Source organism: Suricata suricatta, chromosome 4 (assembly GCF_006229205.1).
Source record: "Suricata suricatta isolate VVHF042 chromosome 4, meerkat_22Aug2017_6uvM2_HiC, whole genome shotgun sequence".
Taxonomy (NCBI): domain Eukaryota; kingdom Metazoa; phylum Chordata; class Mammalia; order Carnivora; family Herpestidae; genus Suricata; species Suricata suricatta.
This window is the reverse complement of record NC_043703.1, coordinates 14,730,467-14,747,990: the sequence shown is the minus strand read 5'-3', so window position 1 is coordinate 14,747,990 and position 17,524 is coordinate 14,730,467. Positions and strand designations below refer to the sequence as shown.

At 45.2% G+C, this 17,524-nt stretch overlaps 1 protein-coding gene across 1 annotated transcript in view; it reads right to left on the bottom strand.

The window, feature by feature from the left end:
* Positions 1-17,524, bottom strand: part of ABCC4 (ATP binding cassette subfamily C member 4) — a 204,316-nt gene that overhangs the window by 70,424 nt on the left and 116,368 nt on the right. The window contains exon 20 of the mRNA XM_029938444.1: positions 14,211-14,290. Within this exon, the coding sequence (XP_029794304.1) occupies positions 14,211-14,290 (80 nt within the window). The remainder of the gene's footprint in view (positions 1-14,210; positions 14,291-17,524) is intronic.

Sequence of the window (17,524 nt, the reverse complement as noted above, 5' to 3'; positions counted from 1 at the left end):
TCTTAGGACACAAAAGCATGGACTACAAGAGGTGTGGGGGGAGGGGGGAGAACAAGCATTCGACTTCCACAAAATTAAACCTTGCTCTTCATTAAAAAAGAGGCAAGCCACAGACTGGAAGAAAAGATTCACAAAGGCCTGGTATTAAAACTTAGTGTTTTTGTTTAAAAAAAAAATAGTATTAAGAAAGATATACATATAGGGGCATCTGGGTACATCAGTTGGCTAAGCATCCAACTGGCTCAGGTCATGATCTCATGGTTCACGGGTTGGAGCCGCATCAAGCTTTGGACTGACAGCTCGGAGCCTGAAGCCTACTTTGGATTCTGTGTCTCCCTCTCTCTCTGCCCCTCTCCTGCTCATGCTCTGACTCTGTCTCTCAAAAACAAAAAAACATTAAGAAAAATTTTTTTAATAAAAATATATGTACATATAAACTCATTACTCAACAATTAAAAATTTTTAGGTTTGAAGATCAGCAAGCAATCTAAACCAGTATTTCACAAAAGGAAAGCTCTGAATGGCCAATAAGCATCCATGAGAAAGAGCTCAGCGTCATTAAGCATCAGGGAAATACAAATTCAAACCATAATGAGACCAATCTCTACTAGAAAGACTAACATCCTAATGACTGCCGGCCCGGGCTTGTAAAGATGGACAGCAGCTAGATCCTGCATACTGCTGGTGAGCGTATGCTGCAAGCATCTTGAAAAACTTTATAGTTTTTTGAAGCTAATACACACCTACCTTATATCCTAGCAGTTTTATTTCTAGGTATTTGATCTAAAAGAAATTAAAACACACATCCACATCAACACCTGCGCAACAGGGCTCGTTGCTATAAACTGTCAACAATCCAAATGTCCATCAAGTAGGGAATATAGAAATTGTGAAATCTTCATTCAATGGAATATCACTCAGGAAAAAATAATGAATCACACAACATGCAACCGGGTCCCCAAAAAGATAATGGAAAAAAAGGCAGCAGCCACGGAAAAACATGTACTACGTTGATTCCACTTACATATGTGTGGCCCCCAAAATAAAAATACTGATTCTATGTCAGTGGAAATCCAGGAAAGGTGCGGGGTGTGGACACGAACGCCAAAGGGCAAGAGAGACTTTCTGAGGTCATGAGAAGGTTCAACAACATCTTGTTTTGGGTAGTCATCACAATTATCAAAACTCAACAAACTACCCAAAAAAGAACCAAATGTATTTTATTGCATGTAAACTATACCTCAATAAAAATATCAAAAGGCTAAACAGAAGATCATGATACCACAATTCCTTTCCCATTCCTTTGGTCATGCTCAGGCAGGTGTTGGCAACGTGTAAATACACAGCCATAATGTCACATGGTGATCTCTTTGCGTGCCCTGCTGCGGGGGGGAGGGGACTGATGGTAACCAGCCTGCACGCCTCAGACAAAGCCCGGCTCCTGAGCCACGTCTGGCGTATCTGCCACAGAGTGCTGCCCCTTAGCTCCAGGGCCAGAGATGTTCTTATCTGCTTCGTGACTCAATGCCAGTGACGATCAAAGAACACTAAATCAAAGAACCCAGAAGAAAGGGCTCCAAGAGACGAGTGAGTCATGAAACTCACAAGCAGAAGACCGTATAAATTATAACTAATCAGGTTCCACATCAGATTGGAGAGAGAAATCCATACATAAGATGGCAAGTGCAAGATTTTACTAAAACTGAAGTTTCTCCAGCCCGCCCTTTCTTGCTCATCTCACAAAGAAAACTCCTGAAGTAGCTAGACTTGAGTGAATGTAACCAAGAACCGCCTACATGGGCTCTAAAGGTCTTCTAACTAAGTAAATATTTAGCCATTTTCCTCTCCCTAGCAACGACTGTCCGTTTAATCGTCCCTAACGATGCAAGGTGGCAAGGCGAGAGAGCCCCGTGAGTGGCCGCTGTTTTGCAATGGACGTCATCCAATAATGCCATCACGTAAAGTTCTATGCTCTGCACAATACCACCATGCTTGATAAAATGAGATGCTTATTTTTTTTTTTTAGGTCTTAATTAGCTTCTTGTTAAACTACAAACATTATCATTGGAGCACACATGCTGGGACAGACAAATTGGAACATTGGTTGCCAGCCTGGGAGGGTCCCCAGTGATTAACTGTCACTACACTGATGTTGACGGTGCCGCTTTTCTAATTGTGCTAACCATCGTGGCGGGTGGGGGTGGGGGGGACCAACCATCTCGTCTTTCATTTAAAAAACAAAAAAAGGCAGGTAAAGGATTCGTATGAGTGGGCTTGTGTGGACCCCATCACCCCGATCTCACAACCCCAAGGGTCAAGTGTTTGTAAATATTTCCAGTAACTCATATCATCAATTCTCCCTCCTATTAACAAGGAAAGCCACTTTAACTTGGCAGTCTGCATGAATCATTATCTCCGGGCCTGGCATTTTCATGGGACATTCCAGCCTTGCAACGGCTCTGGCTACAACGCTTCTCGTTGATTTTAAGAGTGTGAAAGCAACCATGCTTCAGTTAAAATGGATGAGTTTACTTTTAAAGAGTCGGTAAAACAGGGATCTTCCAAATGAGGGCAAGGCGGCCTAACTAACAATCTGCTTTGTCCAATGGGGATTGGAGGGCGGGAGTGGGGGGAAGGGGTCAACACGCCATAGAAATCTCAAAATGACAAAGTCATTGTTCCGTGAAAGAGGCTGGAATGCTTTCTACACACTTTCCCTGACATCTCCGCACAATGCAACGCAAGGGTCAGTGGTGCTGAGACAAGTAAAGGCAGTTCCACTCTTTTGCTTCTAGAAAAGCCGGCGACCCAACCTATTGTCCCCAAGCCTTCGGCTCGCTTTGTTCTCAATACCCAGATGCAGGAGCTCTTTCTTTCCCGCTCCCCCTCTTGGAAAGAAATGACTGCGGACACCTCCTTCACATTTTCTTTTTTCTTGGGCATTTTCACTTCATAAAGCCGCAGTCGATGTGTTTTGTGTGTGGTGAGGAGGGAGTGACACGTTCCATGGTGGTCCCCACCGCTGTCGGCATTGGTGGCTCTCAAGTAGCCTCAGGATTAGCCCTTTGTGCTTCATGAAAGGATATGAAAAGTCAGTTACTTAAGCTCAGTCAAGCTGTTGATTTTTTTTTTTTTTTTTTGGATGAGGGATGTGTGGGGGAGAAAGGTTTTGCAATTCAGTTTTCCTCAATAAATCACAGCATTTGGCTGAGGGCAGCTGTGCGCAAGTTCACATGCTCAAGGAGTCCCACGTTTACAAAAAAACGACAAAAAAGCCTAAAACCTCCACACCGTACCTTCATTTTCACTTGCTTCGCCAGTAGGAAGACTTCTGGGAGGTGAGAATTGTTTACTGTCAAGAACTCTAAGTGAGACCCCTTACTCAAATATTCTCTGAAGGTTTCGAACACTGCATTAAGCTCATTAATAGGAAATATTTAGTGCTTGACAGTCTATTTTGAAAATAACGGAATTTGAGCCTGTGAGTCAACATGTAAAAGTATCTATTAAAAACCTTCGGGGATATCGAACTTTGAGTATCTGTTCACGCCAACTCGTGTGGTGATGCTGGGCCGGACAACTCCGGGACAGTGCCTCTGAGGCAATGTACTGCTCTTCGCAGACTCCTCCTCCCCCTTAAAGAGGTGTGCGGGGCTTTAACACAACACCCATTGAGTAGTGCTTAACATGCACTCAGATGTTATGCTAAGAATCTTACTAAAATGATTTAATTTGGTCTTCACAACAACCCTTATGACCTGGTGCCACTTTTCTCCATCTTACCAATAAAGAATGTGTGGCTCTGTGAGGCAGAGCAAGGATCCAACTTGGAGAGGCTGACTGCAGGGGCAGGGAACTCCCACTGTCTCCACGCCACACTTTAACGCCAGCTGGTTACGTCATAAGTGAGACCCATGAACACGTAATCACATTTACAGGAGCACACTTTAACGCCAGCTGGTTACGTCATAAGTGAGACCCATGAACACGTAATCACATTTACAGGAGCACACTCGGGGCGCCTGGGTGGCTCAGTCAGTTAAATGTTCGACTTCGGCTCAGGCCATGATCTCATGGTTCATGAGTTCGAGCCCTGCGTCAGGCTCTGTGCTCATAGAGTCTGCTTTGGATTCTGTGTCTCCCCCTCTCTCTGCCCCTTCCCTGTTCATGCTCACTCTTTCTGTCAAAAATAATAAACATTAAAAAATTTTTACAGGGGAGCTTGGATGGCTCAGTCGGTTAAGTGTCCAACTTTAGCTCAGGTCATGATCTCACCCTTCACGAGTTTGAGCCCCACTCATGCTCTGTCTGTCGCTCTTTCTCTCTCTAAAAATAAATACACATTGAAAAAAAAATTTTTTAACCTATAAAAAATTTACAGGCACACACTCAACTCTCACATCACTAAAACATACAGATTTTCTTTTGCTTTTTATGTTTATTTTGGGGTGAGGGGAAGGAGTGGGGGAGGGGCAGAGAGAGGGAGAGACAGAATCTGAAGCAGGCTCCAGGCTCTGAGCTGTCAGCACAGAGCCCGACACAGGGCTCGAACTCATGAACCTGCTGGGACACAGCTCCTGAATGACATCACTGAGGAGAGGAACTCTTCCCCAGTGTGCACCCACTAATCAGAATCAAAGGCTTTCACCAGCCACACTTGGCATCAGTACCTGGACGTCCCAAACAGGAAGTTGGCCAAACCTGCCATACTTGTGGGGTCTTCTTCCCTCTCCTTGCTTTCTACCAACATTCCAAATCCAAATCCCCGCAGTGGAGACATGAGTCTCCTGTGATCTGCCTCCTCTGTACCTATCCATCTTTGTCTCCTGATGCCTGTGGTGGTGTCCTTGCAAAGGGCGTAGGCTCTCTTTGGCTTCCTGCTGCTGGTGCCTGCTTCTCCCCTCACCAGAAAGCCAGACCCAACACTCCCAGGCAGGGTTAGAGATGTCCTAAGTGCTATAATCTAAACTAATACTTGGCCAATTCAGAAATAAATAATACAAAATCTTAAAGATTTGGTTTAATTTAAAAGCATGTACAGATCTGGTGTCGGAGTGTCTCACTGTCTTTCTTACAAAATCATACCCATAATGCATCACCTAGGACTTCAAAGACACTTAGTGAGGCTCTCAGCACAGACTCCTCCTGTATCTCTCCAACCCCCTCCCCCCAGTCACTTGTCTCATCCATACCTAATTACTTAAAGCAATTTTTTTAATTGGAGCCTTTTATTAAGCCTTCCCAAAACACTCCACTTGGCATTCCTACTTATCAGTTCACACAGTAAGTACTGCCATTGTGAAATGACAACAAGGCTAAGGAACAAGAACAAGTCTAGGAAGAATCACAAAGGACTCTGGGGAAAGAGAAGGCCAAAGAATGGAGCAGAGAGAACGTGCACCCCAGAGACAGCCACTAGAAGCTCACTTTACAGAGGAATGGGGAGAAGCAGGAGACGCGGGAAGAGGAGAGAAGGAAGGAACAGATGAAATACCGAGAACAGTGGCTGACTCTGCTATCCTTTCTAGAGCACTTGTTAGTGAAGGAATTAAAAATGAGTAAAGACTAATATTTACCTCTAGAGGTTCAAGAGCAGGTTTAGAGTTAATGTCTTAACTTTCCAGCTTCATGCAGCACATGTTTTGCTAACTTCATCCAGAATTCTCCCGAAAGGAGAAAGCCTCATCGAATACACCAGATCATTTAACACTGTCAGGCTTCCAGGGAACCTGGGGCCCTGGCATCACTGTGCACCGAACTGAAACAGGGGAGGCAGAGCCAGAAGCCCAGAGAAGCGTCACGGAAGGCCAGCAGGGAACACGGTGGCCTGCTGTCCCGTCCCAAGACGCCAGGGCAGACACTGGCTGGAACCAGCAAGACAGAAGGAGGAAGGCTTCTGCTACAAAACCTTTTGCAAGAGACCACAAAAAGGAGAGTGAACTCTGAAACATTTGAGATCCTTTTCCAGAAGCAGCCACGGGCACAGTTCATGGGCAACCACCATGCACAGGCAACAACGGGAACCACATTATCACCCTGTCGATTTTCAATAAAATCCACCAAATGGGAATAACATGTTCAAAGGAGAAAGATACACACTCGTCCTTGTCGCCCTTAGAATTATATGGGAGCAGCCCCTTACCTGCTCTAAGACCTTGGATAGGGCCAAGGGTTCACAGGTTCAAACACGAATTCCTCAGACAAGTTTTCCGCGCTGCCTTACCTCGCAGACCGTGATTCACATAGAGCCCTACATAAAACCTCTCTCTCGCCCTCTGCCCCTCCCCGGCTCTCGGTCACACGTGGCTCTCCCTCCCAAAAAAAAAAAAAAAAAAAAAAAGGCCAGCCCCACAACTTCAAAAGATTTCTATCTCAAATACCATGGGGTCACGTTATATGAGCACTTTCACAACTTCTGGTGAGGTGGCGCCATAGGCGCAAGACGACAAATAAATATTTCATATTTTCCAAACTCAAACATCACCACGTCCTTGAGCATCATGTTCCAAGCACTCCCAGAAGTCGCCTACAAAGCTTTTCCATTCCTTAATGCACTAGGAGTTTATTAAAACTGCCTTAGAAACTTACCTCCTGACCATCTGTCTTCCGTACTGGGATGTAAATTCCCGGAAGCCACTGCCCAGTTCCCTCCTCTGCATGCCGAGGCCTAGAAAAGCGCCTGGCATACAGCAAGTGCTCAGTAAGTGCTGACTGACCGACTGGAAGGGAGGTTGGAAAGAAATATGCTCAGCACTGCACTCGGCCACGGTTAGAGGATCCCAGCTTCTTCAGAGGGGACGGGGATGGTTTTACTGGAGAACAGAGTGCCCAAGGAAGGCTTCACGAAGGGGAAGAAGAAACTTTTGATGGTCCTTGGAAGAATGAAGAAGGTCGCACTAGAGGCTAGGTCAAAGGTGTGTGTGTGACACATGGAAGAGGACCAAAAGTTCGCCTGGCAGGCTTGTAGAATCTCCTTCCAGGAGTTGTAGAGAGATTAAATTCAACAGCTAGGAAATTGGAATCATACTCTCTAGGCCTGTGCTCCTTCGTGATACAAATCACCAGCAAACAAAGCAAAACAAATCTATTTAGATATGTATTCCCACAGAGCGCTGTGGGGTGAGGAAAGAGTGTGAACCCCCTGTTCCCATGTTGGGCATGGCCCGTCTCAGAGGCAAGTGGAATGTGGTTATCCCTTTAAGGGTCTCACCCTTCGGTGACATACTAGTCTCTGGTTCAGAGAAGAAGAAAAATTAAGTTCTGAAATAAGCAAATACACTGGCATTCAAGAGCTGAGAACAAAGGTCCCTGCCGATCTCAGAGGACACGGGCAGGTTCATCTACACACCACAGTATTCGTGAGGCAAAGACAGAAGAAACAAATAATTAAAGGCAGTTTTCCTTTAACTACTAAATGTTAAATAAATTAAGATCTCATCTAAGGGAGTGGGAGGAGTTAGCTGAGCAAAAGGATACAGAATGAACACTTTCAAGTAATAAAAACTTTTTAAATGATCACATATTTCTCAAGGCCTATGAAATATACCAAGGTGGAACAGAACTGTCAGAAAGGAGTCGAACCCCCCTGGCACTAACTTTACCCTTTCAAACAAAACTAAGCAACTCCCTTCCAACTCCTATCTCTTCCTGAGCTCACGCTCAGTTCCCACGTGGGCACTTGCTTCCAGAAGCACCTCCTGCCCCGCCACCCACGGTGGCCTCTTCCTCCTGAAGGAAGGGCACTTCCTGAAAGCTCAGGTGAGCACCTGGACTTCACAGCTTGCCTCCCACCACTTCCTCTGGGGAACTCCAAACTCAGCCAGGGAAGAATTTTCTGAATGGCTCCCTCTCCTGGAGGCAGGAAGGGAATGGGGGAGAGTCATGAAGGGAGGGCTTTGTGCTTACTCACCTCTGTATCTCAGGACCTCAACTCTAATCCCTGGTTATCAGCAGGCTGTGTGTGGGCGGCGGGGGGCGCGGTGTTGAGAGGTTGAGAGGAATGGATACACCTCCCCCCCTCGCCACAGTGTCCCCAACACACAGTCCTCTCCTCTGAATTTCAGCCTTTGCAATCTGGCCTCCTTCTATCCTGAACCTTCTCGGGCTGCTCACCGGACCCCTAATCATCAAATCCAACCAACAGCTTTCTGCTTCCTCACCTCCTCTTTCGCATTTAACAGGCCTATCTTCTTTTGGTTTTCTAGCACCGACTTTCCTCCTCTCTCCCTCACCCTTCATTCCAGGTCTCCTCTGCCTGCCTTCTCTTCTCTCTGTGCCTTTCTCTTTAAATACCAAGGTTTCCGTAAGGTTCTGATCCTGGCCCCTAAAAATGCTTCACTCTCTCTGGACAAACGTATCCATCTCCACCCCCCTCCCCCCGCCCCATCAATGACTTGCTCAGGGAAGAACACACAGGCTCTATGCTCACACCACGTCTCAAAACACCAGGTTCCCACTCCCAACCACCTGCAGGGCGCCCCCACCTGGCTGTCCCGACTCCCCAGGAGAAGGGAACTGAAAGTCACAGGCGAGGACTGGAAACCAGACTGGCCTCATGCCAGAGCCGTATCCATCCTCCTACACAGCCTCCCTCCTTTCATAAGGTCACACAGCGCTGTGACTGCGGACCTTTGGTCTCTCCCAAAGAGTGTACCTCATGGAAGACAGGAATTAAAGAATTCTTCTTAAGTTTTATTTTTTGAGAGAGAGAGAGAGAGAGAGAGAGAGAGAGAGAGAGAGAAAGTGCAGGGGGGAGGGAGACAGAGGATCTGAAGTGGGCACCATGCTCAGAGCAGAGAGCCCGATATGGGGCTCGAAATCAAGAACCATGAGATCATGACCCAAGCCGAAGTCAGACATTTAACTGACTGAGCCACCCAGGCGCCCCTGTAAGACAGGAATTAAATGTATTCAACTCCACCACCAAGCCCAGCACGGTGCCTGGCATGCCGGACAGGGTGAGGGCTGGCCAAGTGAAGGAGGACACGATGCCATCTTCCTCGCCCCTTGTGCCAGCACGGCAGGAGCCCAGTGAAAGATCAGGAGGAGGAGGGGGGAATGAAGATGAAGACATGTGACAGGAATGAGAAAACATGGTAGCATTACAAGTCTGCACACCACAGAGACATCACAAAAACAGTGTTTCCTTTTGGGGAGAAACAGCCAAGGTTGTCTATTATATATCTCGTTGCACATATGTTCATAAAACAAAAGATCTATACAAATATTATAGCTGTGTAATTAAAATTATTAAAAATTAATTTTAATCATTAATTAAAACAAATGTTATTAGAATATTAAAAGTTTTACATCTTTATTGGTACCTTTATTAATCAGTCATTGTTTTATGAAAATTAAAGACTAGGGGCGTCTGGGTGGCTCAGTTAGTTGAACATCCAACTCTTGATTTCAGCTCAAGTCAGGATCCCAAGGGCATGGGATTGAGCCCTACATCAGGGTCTGTGCTGAGCATGGAGCCTGCTTAAGATACTTTCCCTCCCTCCCTCTCTCTCTCTCTCTCTCTCTCCATCCCTCTGCCCCTCCCCCAGCTTGCACTCTCTAGTTAAAAAAGAAGAAGAAGAAGAAAGAAAATTAAAGACGAGATTTATGCTGCTTGTGTTGTGCTATGGCATTAGGAAGTCAGCCAAACACTCAAAAATGAGAATTTTAATCATTGCCTCTATGTTTTTGTTTCTTTACCCAAATACATCACATTCTGAAGGCCAGTCCTATTCATCATTGGCTTGTGTATGTGAGGTCTAGGTGAAGATTTTGACACTATTTGTATTCAGATACCTATTTTTGTAAAGATATTTAGTTTTAACATGTGAAAAACTCTATCTGGCTTGATAGAAGACTTGGTTTTAAGAATATCATTAATACTCAAAGCTCTTACAATTTTTGTGAAAGGAAATACACAAAACGTGTCTGAACACCCCAGGTAAGCCAGATGGGCGCTGCCAGCCACTGGCTAACATATCTGATAAGCCCAGGGCAGCCCCGAAGTAACCTGCAGACTGTTGTTGTTAGGGACCGCAGGAATTATTTACTTCCTACAATGTGTTCAGAAAATTCCCTCACTTCCGGCCCAGCCTTCCAAGATGCCTCGTTGGGAGAAAATCGAACTTCCTTCATTCACGGCCGTTCTTGCCCATCAGTTTGGGCTCCTAAACCCCGCACGGGAGCCCTGCTGCTCTGCTGATTGCTCACTCCAACACAGGACAACGGGAAATGACACACAATTTCAAAACTCACAGTGTCACAGGGTCCCAAAGCTGGATTAGGAACGGCTAACTATCTAAACCAAACAAAATCTGAAAATAATAAACAAAACCCTACAAATACAAGCCTTTTGTTGAAGTCCACGGGACAAAGTTAGGCAAATAAGCTCTACCTGGCCGGCAAATTTACTTGGAATTTATACAGAATTGTCATATTTCATTCAGTCAATTGGGCACTAAAATCTGCCTCTGATTTCTGACTTGCTACAGAGTATTACCGGCTCAGGCCACCATGGCTCAAATGGAAGGTTCTGTTCTCTGGTCTCTCCCCAATTTCTTAGTATCAGACTCTGCTGGAAAAACAATAAAGTTCTAACCCAATGGTTCACATTACAAAACCAACAAAACTATCACTGTCTTATAGAAAAAGCTATCAAACATGCATAATACGGATTAAAAAGCTCACATGGATAAATGAAATCACATTATTTCTATATCGACTTGATGTTAACTCTCCCGAAAATGCATGACTGTGTGCATATCTTTAGTGGGGGGGGGGGGAGACAATGACACTATACTGACAGTCTTAATTTGAATATTCTGATAAGTGGGAAGCTTAACTCCCAATTCATGAAGGTATCTCAGCTTTAGATTTCCTGCTGCGCAGGAATACCAGATGTAGAGGACATGGAGACCAGGAAGGCCCAGAGCTCCTGCAAGAGAACACGGAGGGGAGCTTCTTGCCAGGAAAATTCCCCATCCTCTTAAAAACACAACCGTTTCAATGTAACTCATTTGTTTGGAAAGCCTCAAGACCTGTGAGCTCCCCGGGGGGTCCAGGAGGGGCTGCTAGAGTCAGAATATACTTACCCAAAGAACTGGCTGAGAGACATTAAAATGGGGGGGGGGGAGAGCCACAGGGGCGGGGGCTTCCCGATGCCCGCAGCTCATGCTGCTACTGCCAGCAGAACCAAAGGCAACAAGGCAGAGTTCTGCTATCTCAGGTCCGAGAGGGGCTGCTGGAACTCTTTGGAAGAGCTCAGGAGCTGAACGAGAGGTCTGAAAGTCATTCTCTTTTGAGATTCCCAGGCAATTGGGAAGGGCCACACAGGGAATATTCATGACACCTGTGTGTTTTCCCCAACTAATACTTAAAACTTTGCAATTTCTTAGGGGACTGAGTCAACGTAGGTAAAATTTCCTTTAAAAAAGGAACACCCACCCACCTCAGAAAGGGCAAACAAAAACTAGACCGACTGCTCAGGCAACGCCATGAGGTGAGTCAAGCTGATTGTCATTTTGACCTTGCTTTGCTTTAATTCAGGAGCCTATTTAGAAATGTAACAAGCGACCCTCTTCATTCGGCTCAGCTGGCAGAGCTAATAGGCTTCTAATTAATTTCCAGAAGATTGCTGTTATAACTAACAGGTTTTAAACATTTGGTTGATTGGGGAAAATGAATTGAATATAATGTATTTGATTTGGAAAATTAGTTTTCATTCTATGTGCTTACCCTAATAGTGTTTATTTTAAGTTTACATGATTCCATTAAGAGTCTCAGAACAGCACCGGGTTGTTTTTATCCTTACGGAGTCCTAACCAACTTAAAAAAAAAAAAATCAATTTACATTTTGATTTTTGTTGGCCTTTATTCAAGGGCAGGTTAAATTCATTTTTGTGGCTTTAATAAAAAAAAAAAAAAACTTCGCTCACTGATACAGCAACGGGCCCAAATACTTCAAAATGATCCCAGTGATACCTCAGTCAAAAGCCTGCTCATCGAATGCAAATCCTTTGGAGAAAGGCCTCCCCACACCAAGTAAGATGAACCAGTTACTGCATTGTTTATGAAGCTTCCCTTGATTCCTCCTGACAACCATTTAAACAATGAATGTTGGGAAATGTCCCTCAAAGAATCAGCAACAATGGCAGGGATCAGAGCTTTTATATTTCGCTAATACTATTTTTAAAAGGAGAAAATATTTCTTCCTGAAGGGATTATGGGGAGCCTTATTAAAGACACCTGCAAACAAAACAAGTGACAATAGATCTTTGTCATAATTGATAACTGAGTTATCCTTTAGACACAACTCCTTTCTTGGAGACAATAATGTCGAGATTTATCTTTGCTATTAGAGTCAAGCAATCAGCTAATTGGGACTACTGGTATTCCACCAGGATAAGTCTCACCACGATTAGGTGAGCAGATAATAAAAAGGCCCTGGTCTCTGTGGTTAAAGAGAAGAACAGCGAGACTAGAAGTTTCTCTCCTGAAGCTGCTGAGAATGTTTCATAATGAACTCAGGTAGCATCGATCCCTGTGTCTCCACGCATCACTCAAAACTACGTGGGTGACTGTAATCACGAGGACCAACTATGCGCCGCGCACGCAGTGGGGCGGCCAGCTCTGCAAGCTCAGCCGCCGCCTCACTTGCACTTGCAAAGAAACAGGGCCTTTCCCCACCTCTGCTCGGACTGATCGACAATCACTGGCCTGTTTTTTAGTGAAAGACTGCTTCTTGGGGAGAAACTACACAGCGGAACCCAGCAGGGCACATGTATGAAGTAAGTGTGCAGGAGAGGGAAGGAGAAGTCAGAGGTCTGCGCAGGACAAGTGCTCTGCCCCGGAGTCCCCTTTCTTCCCGCCAGGAACAGTGCGCGCCTGTCCTCGCCGGGGACGCTCTTTGCCGGCAGCCACTCACAGCTGCATCTCCCCTGTGACTCACAGAATTGCCTGTGGTCATTTTGGACCTATTACTGATTTTTATGACACAGCTAATTTTCCAAATTAAGTAATTCTGGATCCTTTTAGAACAGTGTGTCCAGAAAAATCCCTAAGTTTTAACTGGTTGTACATCTGGGCATTGAATAAAAAGTGTGGGGAGCTGGGGGGAGAAGCCACCATCAGGATGAAGCCATAACTGCAGACCTCAGTGGGAGCACTTCTACTTCCTGGTCTTACAAAGTATTCATGACAAGACACAAAGTGTTCATGACTACACTACTTAGAGTGAAACACAAGGTCACCTAAGTATTAGCAACGGCAGCAGCGAGTTCACAGTATGTGTGTGCAATTGCTGATACATGCATTTCATTTAAAAAACAAAAACAAACAAACAACAAACCGTAGAAATGAAGAAGAAAGCCCCCTGGTCTGAATCACTGAAAAGCAGACAGAATTAAACAGCAGGAAAAGCATCCCACGTGTGCGGCAATACTGAGCAAGCAGATGAAGCATGAGATGACCCAGCATCCTTCTTCAGAACCTCAAGTTCACAGACAAAACAAATGCTGTACAGCAGGTCTTTGTGGGATTGTTGGGTTTAAAACACACACGCATACATAGACACCTTAAGACTTAGTGCAATCAACGTGTAAAAGAAAAGCTGCCTAGAAAAACACAAAAGACATTTTCTGAGATGACTTTGATCCTATACTCAAATTATTGGCTTAAATGTACTTTCCTTTAAAGGCTTTGTATCTACAATAACTGCTCCCTATTGTCCTTGCTAACAAAGCATTATTTTCACCTTATTATTACTAATCTTTTCTTTGTTAGTAGCCACACCTGGTTTTATCCCCAAAAATGGTGCCGTAAATATTTGTCCTTTGTGGTAATACAATGCATAATTTAGTTAATCTAGGCTATCTTTCCGTGAGAGGTGATTGTTTCTCTATTATGAAATGTGTTCACAGGCAAGTGCAATCCATGCCAGATGCCTGGAAGGCAGATGCAGAGCAACTTACCAAGCATGTAGCTGCTTTGAACCAACCTTGACATGACTCTGTGGCCACTCCTACACGAGGCATTACTCATGTTAACTTAGCCTCCGAATCAGAGCCACACCTTTCTTTCACAAACACTGCCTTTACTAAGATAACATGGCATCGTTGGGCCCAAGGGCCCACCCTCGGCCCCCAAGAAAAGGACTTGAAAGAACAGGAAATGCAGTTTTGCATTTGAGACCTTGGCATCGCCGTCCACATTACCTGGATGAAATCTAGAAACGTCAGGGGCAGCAAGTCGTCCATGTGCCCAATGTCTTTGGAGAAGCGATTTAAAATCCTTCCTGCAAGAACAGGATATGAGAAATTACTCATTTCCCCAGCCAGGCCCTTGAAGAGAAACAATTCACAGACAAATCAAAACAGTATTTTAAATGCATATGCATTTAATATATTACGCATTCATATGAAATAAGCCGATGTCAGTGGTAAAGGAAAAGAAAATAGGAGGATACCAAAAGAGGAACAAAAATACCACCAACCAGCAGTGAAGAGGGAGTTAAAATTTGGCCCTGATTTTTATAAAATGGAAGGGAAGAAAATCTTACAGCAGGACTGGGAAGGGCTGGTGGATTTCAGAACACTCCCTCCTCTGAGATGTTATCTAAGGTGCCCTGCGGGGGAGGGGCGCCTGGCTGGTAAATAAACAACCACAAAATACATAAATGGACCCCAACTGTTATACTCATTTCGCTTCAGTTATCAGAATTTTGCTAAGTGGTATATTTTAAATAAATGTAATTTTCTCACTTTCTTTCCCCCTGAGGATGGTTCACCTCACATTCTGGCACATGTTGGAACCAGGTGTGAGTACTGTGCCGGGGTAGTAAGTCACTATTTTCTGAGGTACACTGATGGTGGTGACAAACACAGGCTCCTTAGATTTCCAACACGACCAGAGGAACGTAGGCAGAAAAGAAAGAAATATTACTTAATGATTGAAGATGGTTTCATATCACTCATTGTATTTCCCATCTCAGAATCCATGAGAACAGTATATCCTAAAGGCTTCAGAACTGGAAAGTGAGAACAAGTTTCTAATAAATATCTAGTCTTTTAAATGAGAAGATTTTAAAGAAATTGAAGTTACACACACACACACACACACACACACACACACACACACACACAGAGCCTATTTTGGTGTAAGCAACTCCTGAGAAATGGGTTTGTCTAAACCCCTGAACTACTTTTGTGATGGAGGCTTCCGGAAGCCATCCTGGAGGGGAGATGCGGGTACAGGGGAGATGTGACATCCCCCCCGGGGACCCTTCAGACTAAGCCACAGATTGGCCCTGAATGGCCAGAGGCGGGCGGCGGAGCCTCCAGAGCCTCCACTGCGGGAAGCACAGGGTCACTCACGCAAAGAGCTGGCACCACTGAAGGCTTGGCCAGGCCACACCACGACACTCCCCAGCCTCTGTTTTCCTGACTCAAGTTCAGGAAATACAGACTCCAGAAACCAGCTTCTTACGTTGACACTTTGGCAGGCCAGGTGACAGCTTTTCTGAGCCTCTAATAATACCTCCTTGAGAGGGGGATCCAGAGGATTAAATGGGCTCATGCATGTGAAAGAACCTAGTCAGGATGCCAGGTATGTTATGGGGTGCGGAAAACAAAAGACCAAGGTGCGAGAATTACTGCTACCCGGAGATCGGCAGCCAGTCTCCTGGGAAAGTCTGTCCACCAGGCACTGTCCGGTCGAGCTGTTAAAATGCACACTCAGAGGCTTCGGGCAGGAGCTGAAGATTCTGCATTTCTAGCTGGGGGCGGGGGGACGCCCTCTCTGCTGCCCCCAGACCACACTTTGCGGGGCCAAAGGTTAGGTGGTTGTTTACCCAGTAATGCTTTAGAAACATTACAATTACACGGGCAGTTTCCCACATACTCTTACAGATTTTGTGGACCACCTAGTTACTTTTTAACTCCCCAAAGTATCAATACCAAGATAAGGAAAATAGGCACCTAAAAATGTTAAAAGGCACAGTTTAAAACACTTACCATTCTTCAAAGGAAAACTACAATTTTCAACATAGTTGAGACTCAGAACACTGCAAAAGTATGGTTCAGCTTAAAAAAATACTGAAACCAATATTCAAGTTGTTGGGGTTTTGTTTTGTTTTTTTTAAGATGAAACGGCAACAGAGAGATGAATGATACATAAAAACCATCCCTTTACCTTCTACCAGATGCAGGAGTCTTACGGTCTGAAAGACCCATGGTTGGCACACGGCATAAAATACAAGGACAACACAAACAACTGAGAAAAACCATCTCCCCAACACGGCTACTACCATAACTGAACTGAACTGGATGTCAATGTCAAAACCCTAAACTCTCATTCACCAAGGGGCGGAGTCCAGAAAACGTGAGATTGGAAGAGTCAATAAGTTACTTCCTTGCTCTGAGAAACCATTAACGGGACCAAGGGTGTTTGTAGGCTATTTCATCCAGCCCTGCCACAGACTGCTAGAGTCAGAGCCCTGATTCCAAGTTCACGGCCTCGTAGTTCTAAACTATTCTCAAGGGTCCCCAGATCAAACCCATACAATGAATTCCCTTCACACACATGCCATGCCTCTTCGTTCAAATGGCATCTGGCCCTGCTGGAACATCTCCAGGGATGCGGAGGGAAGGGGCTTCACAGTGAGACGGGGGAGCCCCATCCATTTTCAGATGGTGTTCTGTTAGGCAGGGCTTTCTTATATTAAACCGAATCTTGCCTTCCTAGAACATGCAACCCTCTGCTTATTCTGCTCTTAGAACCACATGGAATGAATCTAATTTCTCTTGATATGACAGCCCTTCAAATGCTCGGAGAAAGTTAATCATATCCTCTCCAGACTTCTCACATGCAGTCAAGCCCCTGGTGCCTCAATTAGCCCCCATACGGCACAGTGTCCCATCTCGGCCACCACCTCCTGCCCAGACACAGATGGCCTGTCTCCATGAAGGCCTTGTGCCCGGGGTCAAAGTCAACAGCTCGGGCATCGTTTGATTGGCTTGGGCAGACTCACAAGACCCTCTCCCCTCTTCTGCACAGGATATATAACCAATCATGAGGCCAACAAGCACGGTCAGTGCTGGTGGCCAGATCGCATCTCAGACTCACATATAATGAAAATCTACATCCCACAAGTAGATTTGGGGAAAACAACCAGGCAGTATGTATGAACAACTTGAAGAACGCATCCCTTGTCTGGGTGGCTCAGTCGGTTAGACATTGGACTTCAGCTCAGGTCATGCTCTCGTGGTTCACGAGGTTGGGCCCTGCATCAGGCTCTATGCTGACATCTTCAGAGCCTTGAGCCTGCTTCAGATTCTGAATCTCCCCCCTCTCTGGCCCTTCCCTTCCCTCCCTGCCTCTCTCTCTCAAAAACAAATAAACATTTAAAAAATCATTCAAAAAAGAATGCATCCCTTATGACCTGGGGATTCCATTTCCAGGGATCTATCCATGGAGTGAGTAAATGCATCACAGATGTTCGGTATGGGTTATTCGGCAAGTGAGAACTAGG